At 44.6% G+C, this 20,516-nt stretch overlaps 1 protein-coding gene across 3 annotated transcripts in view; it reads left to right on the forward strand.

Annotated features, from left to right (window-relative positions):
- The first annotated feature begins 10,121 nt into the window (after window positions 1-10,121).
- Window positions 10,122-20,516, forward strand: part of NTM (neurotrimin) — a 1,048,866-nt gene continuing 1,038,471 nt past the window's right edge. Inside the window, exon 1 of one of the 3 annotated variants that reach the window (XM_087875664.1) lies at window positions 10,122-10,702. In XM_087875664.1, the coding sequence (XP_087731790.1) occupies window positions 10,621-10,702 (82 nt within the window). In that variant the 5' untranslated portion in view covers window positions 10,122-10,620. The remainder of the gene's footprint in view (window positions 10,703-20,516) is intronic. The other 2 variants (XM_087875663.1, XM_087875662.1) reach the window with 2 other exon arrangements.

Below are 20,516 nucleotides of genomic sequence, written 5' to 3' on the forward strand. Positions count from 1 at the left end.
GCCTCCTCATTCTCTGACTTGAGCGCCAGCTGCACAGGCTGCTGGCGCAGCACCACACCAGCCTCCTCGCTGTCTGAATTAGCTACTAGCTGCACAGGCCGTGTACGGGCCACAACAACAGAGAGGCATTGGCCCAAAGGTGACACAACTGTTTCATCACACTATTCAACAGGTAAAAATTGAAACAGGAAAGCTCCAAATTGAGTCTGGTCTTAAGACTGTAGAAGTAGAGGCAATGGGATGACAGAGTCACACTTTCTCAGCTTGTTGTCGTTGCTGGTTGCTAATATTTTCACCTTCTTGGTTGACTCATATAGGTGAGACAATTAGGCATCACATGCTGAATGAGATGATCCCATAATGCATGTGTGATTTTGATTGCTGGGAAATTAACCTTGTGCTATATAGGTAGTCCTCAATTTACGACCACAACCCAGCCCAAAGTTGATGTTGCTAAGTGAGAAATGTGTTAAGTGTGTTTTGCCCCGTTTTATGACTTTTCTTGACACATTTGTTAAGTGAATCACTGCGGCTGATTAGTAAATTAGTAGCATGGTCGTCAACCATTGATTTTCCTTGTCAAAAGGTTGCAAAAGAGGACCACATGACTCTGGATTAGCCCTGTAAAGTGGAAAAAAAACAAAACAAAATAAGATTTCTTCCAACAACCGGTTCTCCTGAATAGGTGTGAACTGGCTGAATCCCACCACCGATTTTAACTATCCTCACTTTGAAAATTATTCAGAAGTATCTGAAGCCTTTTGCAAATATAGGATCTCCCTGTTATTTGTTAAACACACGTGATGTTGGAAAAAAGGTGGGGCTGCTTTAAGAAGCCAGTTTAAAAATAGGATTCGTAAAGCATCTGCAACTTATTTTCAGGCTGGCTGGGGGGAAAAAAAACCCTACAACAACAACAACAAAATCTGCTTTATTAGCAGAGATAAGTTGTGTTTATATGAGCTCTGAAGTACTGTTTCTGAGTCATTTTCAAAAGGTACAAAGCTCTGCAGAGAATATGCTCATAAAATGCTACGTTCACAACCATCAGGAGAAATGAGTGAAGAGATGCAGATTCAAAGAAAGGTTTTTTTTTTTTAAAAAAAATAAGGAACGGTTCAAGAATTCATTAAGAAGGGGTGTTTATTTTTTTTTATTTTTTTATTTTTTTACATTATTCCCTATTTGCATGGGAGGAAAAAAAAAAGAGTGAATAGCTTGGTCTCGGTCCTGTCGGAACATAAAATGAGTGATTTCATTACCATTTTTTTTCCCTGAGACGGCCCTGCAAAGTTTATAAACCACTAAAGGTTTTCCAGCCTCTGCAGGATCTCGAAGTGAAAAATAAATAAATAAATAAATTAGGAAGCATTTGCAAATGAAATTCTCACCACCTGCAACCAAAGTGACTCAAGCCAAAGGGGAAAAAAAAACAAAACAAAAACCCATTATTGCATTCCCGAAAACCATGCTTCTTTATGTAGGATCAGCTGCTAGGGATGCTATGAACTGCATCTGAACTTCGAGCCCAACCTTTCCGAAGGAAGTAACGGCGCCTTTCGCTCTCTAATTAGGCTCCCAGATGGGGGTCATTTATATAAAGTTGCAGACAGACAGGAAGGCCCGGAATAAAGCGGCCCACTGTTTATTTTTGGCCTTCCACCCATTTGCATTCCTGTAGCAATCCTTGGGATTGCCATCCCGTACAAGCAAAAAAGCGACGTCTGATTTTAGCCTTCCTTGGTGCCTGAATAGAATAGAATAGAATAACAGAGTTGGAAGGGACCTTGGAGGTCTTCTAGTCCAACCCCCTGCTTAGGCAGGAAACCCTACACCACTTCAGACAAATGGTTATCCAACATCTTCTTAAAAACTTCCAGTGTTGGAGAATTCACAACTTCTGAAGGCAAGTTGTTCCACCGATTAATTGTTCTCACTGTCAGGAAATTTCTCCTTAGTTCTAAGTTGCTTCTCTCCTGGATTAGTTTCCACCCATTACTTCTTGTCCTGCCCTCGGGTGATTTGGAGAATAATGTCAACTTGCAAAGCTTTCAAGTTGCCATGAACAGGAGGGAGGGAGAACTGAAGTGAATTCCATACATTCTTTCTGACTGCAATCAGAAGGAGGGTGTTAGGTTTCCCAGCCAGCCAAAGTGGTTAATTGGAGAATGTGATTTATGACATGGCCAGAGAGGAGGGGAGAGACAGGGTCATAGGGGAACGTAAATCTACGTGGGATCAGTTCTAACTGCATCCCAGTATTGCTGGAATGTTGCTCCTAATAAATGACTATATTTCCTTTGAAGTTTGGATCATGGCTCATGAATTAATTAGGGCATCTTTTGGAAACTTGACAAATAGCTTGACTGCCTCTTCTTTGTGGCAGCCCCTGAGATATCGGAACACTGCTATCATGTCTCCCCTAGTCCTTCTTTTCATTAATCTAGACATACCCAGTTCCTGCAACCGTTCTTCATATGTTTTAGCCACCCGTCCCCTAATATTCTTTGTTGCTCTTCTCTGCACTCTTTCTAGAGTCTCAACATATTTTTTTGCACCGTGGCGACCAAAAGCTTCCTGATTTACTTAAATGCCACCATTGTGAGTGCCAAGCTCGGATGAGAAGGGAAAGAGGATAAGAGTCGGACTCTGCAACAAGTCGGCCTAATTTCAACATCACGTCATTATGCATCAAACCCTAAGCGACACTCGAGATGCACTGCAGACTGGATGAAATGGGTGAAATGGAAAACTGGGGACCCTGCGATATGGCGGGAATAACGCCAAGGACGAAAACAATCACGTGGTAGTTAGTTGCTCAAACGTTGCGGTAGATAACAGGAAATCGCTCTGTTTCTGTGGGCGCTTGCAACCTGATTCTTGCAATATTTCACAAAGTTGGCAGTGCACTTAGTGTAAGGAAGAGGGAACCGTGTCAGAGCTATGCTGCCATATGTTCTTGTTCTTCTGTTCGTGAATCACCTGTCAATCATGGGGAAGCTTCCATCAGCATAATTCTCATTCTCCCTCCCTCCCCCTCCCTCTTTCCCCAAGGCCACCCAGCTGGTTTGCATGGCTAAGGTGGGACTAGAATTCAGTCTCCCATTTTCTAGCCGTGGTCATGTGGCCGGCATGACTAAATGCCAAAGGGGCATGGAACGCTGTTATCTTAAAATAATAGAGAGGTGGTCCCTATTTTTCTACTTGCATTTTTTATATGCTATCAAACTGCTAGGTTGGCAGAAGCTGGGACAAGTAATGGGAGCTCACTCCATTACATGGCACTAGGGATTCGAACCGCTGAACTGCCGACCTTTCAATCGACAAGCTCAATGTCTTAGCCACTGAGCCACCGCGTCCCTTTAAATTGTCACTTTAAATGTACATTGTCACTTTAAATGTACACTGTTTGGCATACATTAAAATGAAATTCCATTGCATAAAGCTCTCAAAGGTCTCCACCTCTAATATGCACTACATAAACATGACAAGATCAATAAAATAAATACAAAATTATGCATATACCCACATATACGACATGGAGAAACAACACTGTCTAGTTTGGAGGTATAGATGTACATGGTGAGAAAACCGAATCTTGCAAGTTTAACCAGACGGATGGCATAGGGAACAAAGCTGTTACAGAATCTGGAAGTCCTGCTAGGAATACTTCGAAACCTCCTCCCAGAGGGGAGCAACAGAAACAGGCCATAAAGTGGGTGTGTGGGGGTCTCTAACGATGCTTTGAGCTCTAAGCACATAGCACATAAGCAGTATCCTGAATGACAGGAAGCGAGCTTCCTATAATCTTCTCCGCTGTCCTCACCACTCTCTGTAGGGACTTTCTATCTGAGGTGCTGCTGCTACCAAACCAAACAGAGATGCAGTTTGTTAAAAGGCTGTCAATGGTGCATCTGTAAAAAGTAGCCAGGACAGAAGGAGAAAGAGGTGTTCTCCTCATCCGACGCAGGAAATGCCGACGCTAGTTTGCACGCTTCACTAAGGATCTAACCATCTCATCCTCTGCCATCCCCTTCTCCTTTTGCCTTCCATCTTTCCCAACATCAGGGTCTTTTTCAATGAGTCCTCTCTTCTCATTTGATACCCAAAGTATTTGAGCTTCAGCTTCAGGACCTGTCCTTCCAAAGAACAGTCAGGGTTCGCTAAGAATAAAATATAAAGAGGAATCGGTGTATTTCAAGACATGGGAAAGATTCTACGTATGAATAGAAAAGCAATATGAATAAAAGTTGATAGATAAATGATATAGATAATAGAAAGTTAAATGAGGGATAAGATAAAAAAGAAATAGAAACTCAGATGACACCAGAGTAAATGGAAAAGAGGGATGGGGGTGGGGGGAGAAAGAAGATTATAAATATAAATGTACAATTATGAAATGATAGATTGGGTAAAATGGGAAAGAAATTGAAAAGCAAGTATATATTATTAGAAAATTGGAGTTGCTCGGATACCAAATAAGGGAAATATTGTACAACAAAGGGGAAAGAAAGGAAAGAGGAGGAGAGGGAGAGAGGAGGAGAGGGAGAGAGAGGAATGGAAGAAAGGGGAAGGAGAGGAAGAAAGGATAGGGGACAAGAGCAGGAGAGAAGGCGAGAAAAGGGGAAAAGAGGGGAGGAGTGGGGGAGAGGAAGGGGAAGTAGGGGAGGAGAGGAGGAGGAAGAAAGTAGAAGAGGAGAGGGGGGAGGGAAGGGAAAGAAAGAAGAAGGAGAAGAAGGTTTGTTGTGAAAAGAGAGGGTAGAAGAGCAACCCCAAATGTAATTAAAATGTCTTATTTTTATGCTTTAATTAGAAAAAAAATGTATATATATGATCAATTATGGATAAGAGAATGTATATTTACAATATGTGTATAAGAAATAAAAATAAAAAAAAACTTTTTTCAAAAACAAAAACAAAAAACAGGGTTGATTTCCTGTAGGATCCACTTTGGATCTCCTTGATGTCCAAGGGACTCTCAAGAATGTTCTCCTACCCAACAGTTTGAAAGCATCCAGTCTTCGGCGCTCAGCCTTCCTTATGGCCCAACTCTCACAGCCATACAGTATTACTAGGAAAACCACAACTTGGGCTATGCTGAGGTTTATTAGGAAATGACAAAGGAAGTTGCAGTAGGAGAGATTCTGTTCAGGACGTTGATGCCAAGAGAAAATGTGATTGGTCAACTGCCAAGTCTAGTGGATATATTTTGATTTTGAGCAAAGCTGCTTTGTCACTCTGATCTGTATAAATTATGCTTTTGTATTTATAGAACCTCAGAGACCAGCTCTGGAAAACAGACTAGCCAAGCCACCCACGGTGGAGAGGGCATGAGATGGCAATAGCAATAGCACTTAGACTTACATACAGATTCACAGGGCTTTCCAGATTTCTCTAAGTGGTTTATAGAGTCAGCATATTTCCCCCAACAATCTGGGTCTTCATTTTACCAACTGCAAAAGGATGGAAGGCTGAGTCAACTTTGAGCTGGTCAGGATCAAACTGCTGGCAGTTGGTAGAATTAGCCTGCAATACTGCATTCTAACCAGTGTCACCACAATCCATCCTTCCTTCCTTCCTTCCTTCCTTCCTTCCTTCCTTCCTTCCTTTCCTTCCTTCCCTCTTTCTCCCTTCCTTCTTTAGCACTTAGCAATAGCACTTAGACTTATATACCGCTTCACAGTGCTTTCCAGACCTCTCTAGGTGGTTTACAGAGTCAACCTCTTGCCCCCAACAATCTGGGTCTTCATTTTACCAACTGCGAAAGAATGGAAGGCTGAGCCAACTTTGAGTTGGTCAGGATCAAACTGCTAGCAGTTGGCAGAATTAGCCTGCAATATTGCATTCTAACCTGTGTCACCATAATCCATCCATCCTTCCTTCCTTCCTTCCTTCCTTCCTTCCTTCCTTCCTTCCTTCCTTCCTTCCTTCCTTCCTTCTTTAGCACTTAGCAGTAGCACTTAGACTTATATACTGCTTCACAGTGCTTTTTCAGCCCTCTCTATGTGGTTACAGAATCAGCCTCTTGCCCCCAACAATCTGGGTCTTCATTTTACCGACCTCGGAAGGATGGAAGGCTGAGTCCAACCTTGAGCCTGGTGAGATTCGTACTGCCAAATTGCAGGCAGTGGGCAGTCAGCAGAAGTAGCCTGCAGTACTGCACTCTAACCACTGTGCCACCGCGGATGTTCCTTGTCTTATGACATGCATCAATTATTTGAATTCCATGCTTTTGAATCTATCGTTTGTGTCATTTGATAATGACCCGTGACATATTGTGATGGCTCCTACTTGGTTGCCTAGGAAGCTGGCATGATTTTGAAGTTTCAACTGTTTCTGATGGATTCTCATGGATGAAAAAAATGAGATTTTTTTTTTTTTTTTGCCAACCATATACCTTCCTAATCTGGATTCTAGGAATTGGGGTTGTTACACATCAGAAGGCAATCAAATCTGAAACACAGATGCAAGCCACCGAAGATATACACAGCCAGCCCATATGGGAAACACATTAGTTTGTGCAGAAATTGATTTGATGGAACCTAACAGCAACGAGGTGCTCAGTGGCTATGACGCAGTGGCTCAGTGGCTAAGACGCTGAGCTTGTCAATCGAAAGGTCGGCAGTTCAGCGGTTCGAATCCCTAGTGCCGCGAAAACGGGTGAGCTCCTGTTACTTGTCCCAGCTTCTGCCAACCTAGCAGTTCGAAAGCAGGTAAAAAATGCAAGTAAAAAAATAGGGACCACCTTTGGTGGGAAGGGAACAGCGTTCTGTGCGCCTTTGGCATTTAGTCATGCCGGCCACGTGACCACAGAGACGTCTTCGGACAGCGCTGGCTCTTTGGCTTTGAAACAGAGATGAGCACTGCCCCCTAGTGTCGGGAACGACTAGCACATATGTGCGAGGGGAACCTTTACCTTTACCTTTAAGAGTAAGAACAAGAAGTACCATTGGGTAGAAGTGAGGATGGGAGAAATCTGATAGGAGCATCTCGGGAGATTAAAACTCCTCTTCAGAATTGTACTGGAGTGAAGATCTAACTGTCTTGAAATGTCTACAGCCCAGATGGAAGCAAAGAAAGATCAGAAGATGACTGGTAGCAAAAGAGATGAACAGAGGATGGTTGGAAAACCTGCAAAGCCAGATAGATCATTTGGAAGAAGATCTATCTGTGGCTGCTCAGATTTGACACTGATTTGATGACATTATCATCAATCACAATTGCAATAATAGAAGAACATGCGATTTACAGAGCCAGGAAGTACCTAGTGGAATACGTTCAAGTTGTGTTATCCCACCTCACCAAAACCAGTGAAACGAAAGAGAAATCATCACCTCCAATCCGAAGATCAGAATATTATTCTGAAGAGCTGGCAACTGAAATTGATGGTGTTCGATAAGGAGATCAATAGACATGATTATTATTATTTTTAAAGGGGAAATAATGTGAAAGTGTTCACCGGAGGGGATTCCACCAGTATTTCCCTTCCTGTTTTGAGATAACAGGGAAATCAGAAAAGAGGCTCTGGTGTAGGGAGTTAGCACCCATCCCTCTCCTAGGAAAATGAGATACGTTAGGAAATATTAAAAGGGCAGAATATTTCCCCTAAAAGGGAGGCAGAAATTCAGCCCCCTCCACCTTTGTCAATGGGTCATTAAGGCCTGGGCCAGTCTATTCTACATAACAAAGATCTACCACCTTCAGGCAGGGCCATAATAGGAATTGCCCAAAGCCCTTTCATTACATCATCACCCAGCAAGGCTCAACCAAGCCTGGGACAAAGACAACCTACAAAGTTATCCCTGCATGGCCCCATGGGAGTCTGACAGCCAATCAGAACACAAAGGCCAACAGAGGGCATAAAACCCAGGCACTCTCAGCATCTCTGCCCTTTTTTTTTTTTCTGCTCAGGAACTCAAGCCATGTGATCCTGTTCATCAATAAAAACCTTCTTTCCAAGCAACTTCCATGAATCCAGTATCTTTTTTCCCCACTTGGAACTTAACCCAGAAGGATATTTCTTCCAACAGAAACATGTGGTCTCCTCAAGGCAAGACAAAACAGCAACAGAATCACAACTTTATTTTACTGATTTATTAAATTTATATGCCTGACAAAAGCTAAGCATTTGTGGGGGTCCTTGTTACTTTCTGAGCTAGAGCATTGATGATGTTACCCTGTTGGGTAAAAAAAGGTCTGCAAAAAAATCACCAAGCTCAGAGACTCCACCGACGACTCCACAATTTAATCCTGAGTTACAGATGTTCTCTTCTATTGGGGCCAAGGAATTGCCAGGGTCAATAGGAGCTGGAGTGTGCCGCTTTTCAGGCTCATGATGGAGATATCCTAGATTGTCCATATGGGGACATTTTAAGTCGGGAGAACAAGGAAAATCACTTCAGTACCATTAAAAATTCCTCTAGACTGCTTTCACAGCAGGTTGGGGATGATCTTCTTCTTCTTCTTCTTCTTCTTCTTCTTCTTCTTCTTCTTCTTCTTCTTCTTCTTCTTCTTCTTCTTCTTCTTCTTCTCCTTCTCCTCCTCCTCCTCCTCCTCCTCCTCCTCCTCCTCCTCCTCCTCCTCCTCCTCCTCCTCTCTGTAAACCCCACTCCCCTGCTAGAACTGTTCTTACCCATTTGGGTCACAAAACATCTTCCAGAAAACTACACTCTTCTCCTTCTCCTTCTCCTCCTCCTCCTCCTTCTTCATCTCCTCCTCTCTGTAAAGCCCACTCCCCTGCTAGAACTCTTGTTACCCATTTGGGTCACAAAACATCTTCCAGAAAACTACACTCTCCTCCTCCTCCTCCTCCTCCTCCTCCTCCTCCTCCTCCCTGTAAACCCCACTCCCCTGCTAGAACTGTTGTTATCCATTTGGGTCACAAAATATCTTCCAGAAAACTACACTCTTCTTCTCCTTCTCCTTCTTCTTCTTCTCCTCCCTGTAAACCCCACACTCCCCTTCTAGAAATGACGTTACCCAGTTGGGTCACAAAAATGTCTTCAAGAAAACTGCCCAACTCAGGGAGCCCCCAAGAAGCCCTCATTTCAACTCCCCCCCTGCAACTACAAACTTTCTTCTTCATTGGGACCCCCTTCTCCCCCCCCCTGGCCAAGCGCCAACCACAGTTAGAAACCCAATCCGAAGCCCCCTCACCAGGGGTGAAATCCAGCAGGTTCTGACAGGTTCTGGAGAACCAGTAGCAGAAATTTTGAGTAGTTTGGAGAACTAGCAAATACCACTCTGATTGGCCCCAGGGGTGGGAATGGAGATTTTGCAATATCCTTCCCCCAGGAGTGGGGAGGGAATGGAGATTTTGCAATATCCTTCCTCCAGGAGTGGGGAGGGAATGGAGATTTTGCTATATCCTTCCCCCAGGAGTGGGGAGGGAATGGAGATTTTGCAATATCCTTCCCCTAGGAGAGGGGAGGGAATGGGGATTTTGCTATATCCTTCCCTTGGAGTGGGGTGGGAATGGAGATTTTGTACTATCCATCCATCAGGAGTGGGGAGGGAATGGAGTTTTTGCACTATCCTTCCCTTGGAGTGGGGAGGGAATGGGGATTTTGCACTATCCTTCCATCAGGAGTGGGGAGGGAATGGGGATTTTGCAATATCTTTCCCCCAGGAGTGAGGAGGGAATGGGGTGGGAATGGAGATTTTGCAGTATCCTTCCCCTGGAGTGGGGTGGGAATGGAGATTTTGCACTATCCTTCCCTTGGAGTGGGATGGGACTGGAGACTTCGCAGTATCCTTCCCCTGCCACACCCATTAAGCCACGCCCACAGAACCTGTAGTAAAAAAAAAAAACTGAATTTCACCACTGCCTCTCACCCCACCTCAGCCCACCCCCCACCCCCACCCCCGGGAAGGACCCTCGGGCTGCTCGTCGGAGTTGGAGGGAGGGGGGGGGTTCTCCAGCCTCGCCCTCCCCCCCACCCTCTTCCCTCCTCTCCTCAGCGCGGTGGTCGCCGCTTGGTCCCCTTCCCGGGGGGGGGGGTGTCCGTCGAGGTTGCGCGCGTGAGGGGGATGTGGGGGGCTGGAGGGGGGGGGTCTTCGTCGAAAGCGCCGTCCTCGAACCAATGAGCGCGCGCGCCGCAGCGGAGGGCTGGCACCTCGGAGCGCGTCTGGCTGCCAGGCCATGAGACGGAGGCGGATTCCTGAGGAGCAGCGCGCGCTGGCTGGCTGGCTCTCGGGCGCGCGTGGCGGAGCAAGCCGGGCTCGGGACTCCCGCGCGTGGGACCTTTTTTTTTTTCTCTCTCTCTCTCTCTCTTGACTGACAACACCCCTCCCTTCCCCACCCCCCCACCCGCCCCTCCAGCCTCCCTCCCCTCCCCACTGCCGTCCGCGCAAAGCCCGAGGCATCCTCCCTTCTCCCTCCCCATCCATCCCCCGGGGACCCAAACCCTCCCACGGCATCCCCCTCACTCCCTTCCCGGCCGGTTGGAGAGCCCCGCGAGCCGGCAAAGGGGGAAAAAGAAGGGGGGAGAAAAAAAGGAGCTGGGGAAGCCCACCCTCCAGCTCGCTGCTGCTGCTGCCGCCGCTTCTTCTATTGCCGCCGCCGCCGCCGTGAGGGAGGCGAGCCCGAAACGCGCCCGGCTTTCCCCTCCAGCCTCGAGGATGTCTTGGCTTCTGGCAAACCTCAACCACCTGCTCTTTTGGGCGACCCTGGCCGGGATGGCGTCCGTCTTCCTCTTTCAAGGTACCGGGGGTCTGTCTGTCCGATGGGGGATTGGGGGGGTGGGGGGTGGGGGTGGGTGGGAGATGTGGGGGTGAGGGGTGGGGAGAGGTTGGAGGTGGGGGTGGCGCCGCCTTTTCCCACTCCTCTTTGGTCTCTCCCCTTCTCCCAATTTTTTATTATTATTATTATTATTATTATTACTACTACTGCTACCACTTTATTCATTAAACATGAAACTCAAGTCAACTGGACATTCAAAAATGCATCACAAATGCCATTGACTGGTGCTAATGGTTGACATGGGTTGCATTATTATTATTATTATTATTATTATTATTATTTACTTTATTCATTAAACATGAAACTAAGTCAACTGAACATTCAAAAATGCATCAGAAATGCCACTGACTGGTGCTAATGGTTGACACAGGTTGCATTATTATTATTATTATTATTATTATTATTATTATTATTATTATTATTACTATTATTATTATTATTAATTGACTTTATTCATTAAACATGAAACTCGGTCAACTGAACATTTAAAAATGTATCACGAATATTATTAACTGGCACTGATGGTTGATACGGGTTACATTATTATTATTCTTATCATCATCATCATCATCATCATCATCATCATCATCATCATCATAATTTTATTTATTTATTTATTTATTTATTTATTTATTTATTTATTTATTTATTTATTTATTTATGTTGGTTCGGATGAGGATGCTCTGCCTGGGTACCGTTACTGCCAAGGGAGGACTCGCGGTTCTCCCGTTTAGTTTCTCCGCGGGGTTCTCGGGCTACGCTCAGGGATGCGCCGAGAGCGAGCCCGGCGCCCGCGGGACGGTTCGCAGCCGTGGGTGGGTCCCCTGCGGCGCGGAGCCGGTGTGTGTATGTCCCTGTGTGTGTGTGTGGACACATCCCACTCCCACTTCCCCTTACCCCCCACCCTCCCACCACGGACCGGACCCGGTTCCAAAGACTCCCTCGATCTGGCCAAGATGCGGAGGGGCGTCTTCTCGCCTGCCGTCCGAAGGGGAGAAGGGAAAGGGGAGAAAACTTCGACGCAGAAACTTCTGCTAGTTGTTCCAGGGAAGGCGAGGGGTGGTGGTGGAAGAGGCGGCTTGGAGGGGTGGGAGGAAGGGAGGGAGGGAGAGGAGACGGACAGGTGTGAGGGATGGTCGCCTTCCCCCCCCTCCATCCTCCCCCCTCCCCGTCTTCACTTTCGGTGCTTTTCTTTCTTGGATGCTCAAGGTTCATCCTATGGATCCCCCCCCTCCGTTAGAATAACCTGTGAATTGTGGCTTTGTGAAAGGCAGCGGTGAGGCTGTCCCAACGTGGTGTGGGAGTTGGGTTTTTTTTGGGGGGTGAGTGGAGAATGAAGGGATCAGGCCCCATCTAAAGCTTGGTTGGAATCAACATTTCCCTGTCCATCGCTTTGCCCAAAGTAGTGGGGGGGGCGGGGCGGAAGAGAGACCCAGAGACAGAGAAGGGGGGGGGAAGGATAGAGGAATGTCCAATTCTTTCCTACCTTTGAGGGCAAGTGGAATTTAAATAAATGGCTGGGTGAAGGAGTCCAGCAGTCTCTCCCTCTCCCCAAATAAATATAAATAAATAAATAATCCTTCTTGTTCACAGCTTTGAGTGCTCTCCAAAATGTGACTTAGTTACTACTGGGCATGAAACCTCTCTAGCAGGGAATGCTGTCTGTTTATTCCTCTGTCCCCGGCATACTGGTGATCGTGCCCGCCCACCCACGCCAGACACGGATTTATTGTTCACACGGGGAACGTCCCCTGCACAGATCTCTGCTGTACTGCGGTCCTACGAATTTTAAGCCTGAAAGCACGAAAAGTTCTCACATCTAGATCCCTTAAGGGGGTGGGGAGGAGGAGGGAGAGCAAAGAGGCTGGGTATTGACAGCTGTCCATCTGTCTCTTCTGGCTGCCGAAATAAGACTTCTTGACTGGGGAGGGGGAAGAGGGGGCCAGGAATCAAGGATAGACAGGATAGCTTCCTCTTTGATGGTTTCTGCCCCCCAAGAGACTGTCACTTTTCTACTGGCGTGAAGACTTTTCTATATACATTTGATTAAATGCTCTATTGATGATCATTTCTGACCCCTCCAATGGAGGTCAATGGACTTGATAAGAGTCTTCCTTTACTCCTTGGGGGAACTTCAGAGAAACCGAGGAGAAGATTGTATTGTAGCCAAGCCGTGGATGTGCCTTGCTTCAAAGCTGTGGGGTTGAACGCTTGTGTGCCAGTTGTACAAACAGCTGGGGTGGAGATGGTGGCAGGCAGAACCTGGCATGTGCCAAATCGGGCTGCCTTGTGCATTACGAGGACTGGCGGTGGGGGGCAATGGCTGGTGGTGGACCCATATGCTTCTGCTTCCATGCTGGTGAATGTGTCAACTTGTATTAGCTCTTGCGCAACCATCTGGAGATGTTGGCGCATGTTCTCCTCGCCTCCTCCCCCAGGCCAGAAGTAAGGAGATGGCTCCAGCTTCCCTACAGATGTGCTGCTGTGGGGGCTCTGAGCAGCTGTCCAATGCTAATGGTCCCGTAGCTTTGGCGGCTGCCCTCTGGAGCCATGGAGTTATGACATTGGAGGACGCATACATTTGCTGCTTGCCTAAGATTTGCCGGCTTTAGTGGCCATTGAGAGAGGACCTTTTAACGGCTTGGCCAATAGATTCGTTATTGCTTTGGCCAAACTTGGGCTTATCAAAGTTGTCATCCACTTTCTTGTTTCAAGTCCTATATGTACGTGTTTTCCCGAAAATAAGACCCTGTCTTATATTTTTTTGAACCCTGAAATAAGCGCTTGGCCTTATTTTTGGGGAGATCTTATTATTTTGGGGTGCGTAGAGCACGACGGGGCTCCTCTTGTCATGTTACCTGATTTCCAGCTCTGTCTCCCTAACCCTAACCAGAGGAAATGACAGGGGCGGGCTGTGCATGCGGTTAAATATTTTCAGGGAGGGCTTATTTTCAGGGAATGGGCTTATTTTAGCACATGCGCTCAAAAGTCCGATTGGGCTTATTATCAGGGGATGTCTTATTTTCGGGAAAACAGGTTAGATGCATCCTTCCCACCAAGCTGCCAAATTTCCCTTCCTTTTTCACGAACTCTACTCCTCCTCTAAAATGCTTATCTACATTTTTTTTTATGACCAAGCAAGCGGAAAGAGAAGCACCGTAATCCCTTTCTTCTCCGTGGATGGACTTTCTTTGCAGAGAGAACGTTTCTCCCCATGGTTGAGCAGTCAAAAATGGTGATGCAATTCCAAAGCCAGTAGTCTTGTTTTACCTATCAGTTGTCAGTCTGGGGCTCTTCTTGGGCTCCTACGCAGTGTCTATACTATTTCATGTTCCATGCCATATAAACATGCTGGACTCCTCAGTTGCTATGCTTTACTCATTACGAGCCTCTTTTAATGGTGATTCTTCCTTCTTCCATCCTTCCCCCCCCCAGTGGATTTACAGCAGTAGAAATGCTCATATTAAAATAGAACACTGTCATCTGTAGCTACAGCTGTGCTAATCCCCCCTCTACAAAGTCTGACCTTAAGTAGCCCCCCAAGGGTCTACTGAATCAGCCTTACTCTGCTCTGTAGCCAAGAATTTAATTCCTTAGCCATCTCTATTGTGATTGCCTGTACTCAAGATCTTTCCGAAGACGTGAGTAGATCGGTGTTTCTGAAGGCTGTCAATTTTAAGATGTGTGAACTTCGGCTCCCAGCATTCCCCAGCCAGACAGAATTCTGGGAGTTGAAGTCTAGATGTCTTAAAGTTACCAAGTAGACTGGGTACTGATAGATTTTTTGTAATTTATGATGATGTAATATTTAAAATATTAGAGCTTGCTGAACTTACCAGGGCTTACTATCACTCTAAAAATTAAGTTTCCCGTGAGCTGGGCTAAACTATGGATGGTACCTAACTATTTTTTACTTCGTTTTCTTGGCAGTAGTCTAAAAGTGACTTGCTATGCCTTCTGCTAATATATATTATTTCAATTTCTCAATGTAATCAACAGCCTTTGCACTAACTACCGTATTTTTTGGAGTATAAGACGCACCGGATTATAAAATGCACTTACCTTTTTTGGTGAGGAAAATAAGAAAAAGAAATCTGCCTCCCAGAAATTTTGCCTCATTGCAGCAAACACCAAACAGCCTGCTTTACTTTCATTTTCATTTTCAGCATAGCTTGATTAGCACAAGAACAAAAAAATCTGCTCCAGCAATTTACCTCCTTGCAGCAAGCAGCAGAGGCCAAGCAAAACAGCTGAGAGCAAAACAGCTGAGAGTCGGGAGGCCGATCCAATCAACTTGTGCTAATTAGGCTGTGCTGAAGCTGAAAGGAGCAGTTTTTTCCTGCTGTTTGCTTGCAAGGAGGTAACTGTTGGGAGGCAGAGGCCAAAGGGTGGGGGCCAGTGAGTGGGCAGGGCTACATTCGGTGTATAAGACGCACCTAAATTTTTACCCCCTTTTAGGGGGGAAAACGGTGCGTCTTATAGTCTGAAAAATACGGTAGGTCTAACAATACTTGATTATTATTTTTTTTGAGAAAGCTTAAATTATAGGTGGAGCCGCACCTTTGGTGAGATAAATCCTCTTAAAAAAAAAAAAACCCTAACAAAATTGCCATTACTGATCTCAATAAGGTTTGAAGAAAGTCTGGCTTTTTTTGGGAAAGGTGATATCTAATATTAAATTATTGGCTTTGTAAGCAGAAGGAGTGAAGTTCAATCTCCAGGTAAGAATAGGAGGGAAAAAATTATTGTGAACCTCTAGAGAGTGACTGCCAATCTGTTTGCATAGCAAGGATCAAGATGGACATGTGGTTAGAGACCCTGTGCGTGACCTCAGCTCTTAACATGTTTTGAAAATAATCCTTTTACGTTTGTTGGAAACAAGCTTCATCCTTGGCACCATCCAGTTGTAACTCCAGCAACTTTTGTTGCTACATCAATCACATTTGATAAAGTATAGCTGCAGTATACTTCTGTATACCGGATCTGTATACTGGATCTTTATCCCCTTGTGCTATTCTATTTATTAATCAGCGAAATCAATTTTTGAGCTTATATCTCATTCACTTGTGAAGACTGGATTTGTTTTGCACCTCAACTTGGGTTATATTTTGTGATGGTTCTACATTTTTTTAAAAAAATCCTTTAGAATCGGTTATCTAGACATGAGATATCTGGATTATCTAAATATATAAACGGGAGCAAATATCAGGTGAAGCTGTAACTGGCTAGAATTATCCTGCATAGCAACAAAAGTTTTTTTTTTTTTTAAAGCAACTGTAATGTAGTTATTTGCACGATTGGCCGGTAATGAACTATTACAAAAAGGAATTGCTCTTTAAAACTAAATTGTTTGCTTTGTTCTCAAAAGAAATATTTGGTTTTAGTTTTGGAAATCTTTTCCCAATGTCCAAATTCCATTTTTCTTACATTCTGCTTTAGGTCAATTGAGGAAGATCTTGTGGATGGATAAGCACTGATAAAAAGTATACCCATCCTTTATTTGAAGTGCTGGCTCTAACAGGGAAGGGGAAATTGTGCAGCTTAGCTGGGGTTTAAGGAAAAATGAAACTTGATTGCTGACATGGTAGTGGAGGTTTAAACATTACCATTCCTTGTTCCATTTAAAAATTGCACAGTGCTTTAATTCCCCCCCCCCTCGAATTTCCTTCTTTATAAAAATGAGAAGGAACCTAGTAGCACTTTTTCAGGCTAACAAAGCTTTAGCAAAAGGCCTACTCTGAACGGCAACGTACAAAGTTAGTGCCATTTAATTAAAAATGTATTAGTGCCATTTAAAAAAAAAATCGAAGAGATGCTACCAGATGCATTATGATTTTGGGTTACCCTAAACTAACACAGTTTTCCTTCTACAATTGGTCATGTGCAAAAGAGACTTTAAATTTTTGGGTCTTATTTTCCCCTTTCCCCTTCCTCCTCCTTACTTTCTCAAGAACTGGGGAGGGTCTCCTTTGAGATGCTTCCCCTGCCCTCTTTCTTTCTGCGGGCTGAGATATCTCTAGTGTGACCACTGCGTGGGGTGGACTCCTCCTCCTGTCTCCAAGGTTATTCTCACAGACTGTTACCATGTTTCCCTGAAAATAAGACCCTGTCTTATATTTTTTTTAACTCCAAAATAAGTGCTGGCCTTATTTTCAGGGAGGTCTTATTATTTTGGGGTGCATGAAGCAAGATGGGGCTCCTCTTGCCATCTTACCTGATTTCCAGCTCTGCATTTAAATATTTTCGGGGAGGGCTTATTTTTTTGGGGGGAGCCTTATTTTAGCGCATGCGCTCAAAAGCCCGATTGGTCTTATTATCAGGGGATGTCTTATTTTGGGGAAATCAAGGTACATTTTTACAAAGATGTAGGGTTGCCTTTCTAACATGTAGTAACTACACTGTCAGGTTTCTCATACCTTACACCAGACCCAGAGGTGGTATTCTGCCGGTTTGTACCAGTTCATGTGAACTGGTAGCGGCGACTTCGGGTGAGACCGCCCACCTGCCCACCCGCTCGGACATAATGCCTATTCCTATTTAGCCATGTTTTCGAGGCCGTGCGCATGCACGGAAGGTGTGAATGTGAGCAAAGCACATGCACGGAAGGCTGGCCATATGTGTGGAAGGCGCATGTGAGTGCAAAGTGAGCATGCACCTGGCAAACTGGTGGTAAGCATTTCTGAAACCCACCGCTGACCAGACCTTAACTTTTTCCTTCATTGCCGCTTATCAAAAAGTCTTCGAAAACCAGTCATCAGTCCTTTCCTTTAATACTACTGTGATAAGTTTGAACAGTTGCTCAATGAATGGTTGTAACTTGAGAACTATCTGTATTATAAAAACAATATTACTGAATGATCTTTATCTCGTTGCCTTAATAGGAAACCTTTGGGAGATTTTCAAATATTTTTTTAATATACTTTTAAGCTGGTTTAAATGTCTCTGTTGGATGTAATGGGTTTGTGTGTCATTAAGTTAAAGGAAAAAAAAACACATTTACCCAATTTTGAGTAATTTAGCCAGGTTTGGGAAGCATTGAACGAGACTGTCCAGAGGTTCCATCACCAGATGTTCCAACTGATGCAGTTTCAAGGCCACAACATTAGTTCCCCTGTAAACCATCTGGATTATTTTATGTGGTCTCCAGTTGTTAGAGCAGGAACAACCCAAGGCTGACACCAACACAATGAAGAAACTCTTGAGTAATACCGTATTTCCCCCAAAAATAAGACTGGGTCTTATATTAATTTTTGCTCCAAAAGACGCATTAAGGCTTATTTTCTGGCTAGGTCTTATTTTGGGGGAAAATATGGTACTAAATGCATCCATCTGGCTGACAATCTTAACTGAGGCTTATTTTGGGAGGTAGGGCTTATATTACAAGCATCGCGAAAAATCATGCTAGGACTTATTTTCCGGTTGGGTCTTATTTTTGGGGAAACAGGCAGTGGCTGTGGAAAGGAGGAGATGAAGTCTTGAGCTGGGGTCTCCAACCTTGACAACTTTAAGACTTCTGGACTTCAACTCCCAGAATTCCTCGTCCATAAGTCTTAAAGTTGCCAAGGTTGGAGACCCCAGCTCTAGAGCCGTCTTCTGTCCCTCCTTCTCTCCTCATGATAACATTCATCATTTGATTCAGAAGTGAATGATGAAACTGTAATCGGTTGTGAATTGGGGGAAATCAGAAGAAATTAGCATCGTAGCTGTCTGCTGCTCTTAGCTCTCGAACCGAGCAAGTCTCAACAGATGGATTTCTTAAGGAGTTGAAAAGTGGGAAACCAGGAAGGCTGCAGACAACCGGAGAGGTGTAAAAAGGAAAGAGGGACAATTTAGACTTCTCATTACTGAGCTAAATGCCAGAAACTTTTGGGGAAGGGAATCCTTTGAAGGAGAATGATTTAAAAAAAATAATAATAATTGCATTTGGTATCTCGCGATGGGCAAATTTGTCAGGGTGTTTTCCCCGAAGAGGGTCAGCCTGCCTGGATATCACATCCATTAAGCCCACTTAGTCTTTGTTACACTTGGCAGTCTCCTGGCCTACTTCCATCTGCCCAGCTGACTTGCTTAGAAAGCAGTCCACGTTCCAAGTCAGTGCACTGCCAATCTTTCTCTTCCACCACCCCCCCTCCCCAATTTTTTTAACTCCTTTCTTAAACTGGAACTGCAATTCCCTGCATTGTCCCTCCCTCCCACTGTTTCCCACGGAAAAAGAGGGACCGTTCCTGCCGCAGGTTAGCGTGTCTGTCTTTTTGGAGGTTGAATAAGACACATCCTTCCTTACATGCAGGAAGGGAATGGATAAGCAAAATAGGACCTAAAGGTGACATATTTTGCTTATCTTGCCTCACAATCTATTCAATCTTTTCTCTTTCCTGCAATCCTATCGGTGCCTTTTAGAAGGATGCCTAATTTTTACGCTTCCGGATCGGTCGTGTTTGGCTGCAGTCTTTTGTTCCTCTACCTAATGTCTTATTTACTGCTCCTAGCAATCTTCTCCCAGCATAAATTTACACCGAGGAAAGTATCCAAGAACGGTCGTTATTATTGGTGATTTCTATCGTGCCTGGACAATTTAGCTAAATTCAATTTTGTCATTATCTTTTAAAGCGTCCCTCAAGCAGAGTTAATGAGAACAGCAAGAAGTGCAAGTTATGTTTTCCATAATTTTCTCTCCTCCCCCTCCTCCCTCTTCTGCTCTTCCCACCCTTCAGAGGGATGGCGTAACTTTGAGCCATGTCAAGACATTCGCAGTTAAGATCATAGCAACGGACTAAACGGTTAACTCTCATTTACAAGAGAATTAGTTCTGAATAATGGCATGCCATTAACACCCTTACGATACTCGCAAGGTTTTAACGCTGATGTAAATTTACAATGTTTTTATTTACTATTAGCTTTCTCGTTCCGAGCCAATGTCATAAAATTCTTTGATAGTCCAATTACACAGCGTGTTGTTTCTTGTGCCAAGAAGAGATTTCTCCAGGACTGAGAGATTCATGTTCTTCAAAGTGAAGGAATGACCTTAACTGTCAGAGATTGGTTCCCATTAGTGGTAAAATATGTATCACTTTCTTTTTATTATTATATTTTGATTTGTGTGGGCACGTGTGTCATGCACGTGTTAGAGATGCTGTGCTCCAGCCACTTGAGTGAACAAAATGTGCCCGTTCTCTATCAACGTGTGATTTTAATTTGTGAGGTTCAACACGCTGAGAGATTGTGGGTCTTGTGCCATGAACGCTTGAGTGAAATTTGAACATCGCTTGCTTATTCCTAGACCTGTGATGGTGAACCCATGACATGCATGTCAAAGGTGACACACCAACATCCAACAATGATTATTCTTGGAAGCAGACAATGGTGTGATTTTTTTTGGAGACTTGACAAAGAATGGGTCGTGTGTCTAGCATGGCCTCCAGACCCCCTCTGGAAGTTGTGCGAGAGGGTCATGATCTCCTGAGGTCTCCTGAGAAATGTGAAAATTGCATGAAAACTGGCTGTGGTTTTGTATGGTTTTCAGAGTCGGCAGTGGCTGTGGAAGAGCATTCAAGCTGATTCAAGAATGAAGGCCTCATGCGACCTGGAGTATGGTTGTCTGGGGAATTCTGGGAGCTGGTCCACACATTTTAACAATGGCCAAGAAACACTAGGCTTGATGATTGATGCAAGTTTGGCAAGACAGGGATGACTAGAAATAGGCATGCCTTCCCCAATAACATAAATAGCATAAAAAAATAAAAAGATAAAAATCTACACCTCCATAACTGTCTGG

This window comes from Pantherophis guttatus, chromosome 9 (assembly GCF_059756535.1).
Source record: "Pantherophis guttatus breed Tessera chromosome 9, ASM5975653v1, whole genome shotgun sequence".
In the NCBI taxonomy this organism is placed as follows: Eukaryota; Metazoa; Chordata; class Lepidosauria; order Squamata; family Colubridae; genus Pantherophis; species Pantherophis guttatus.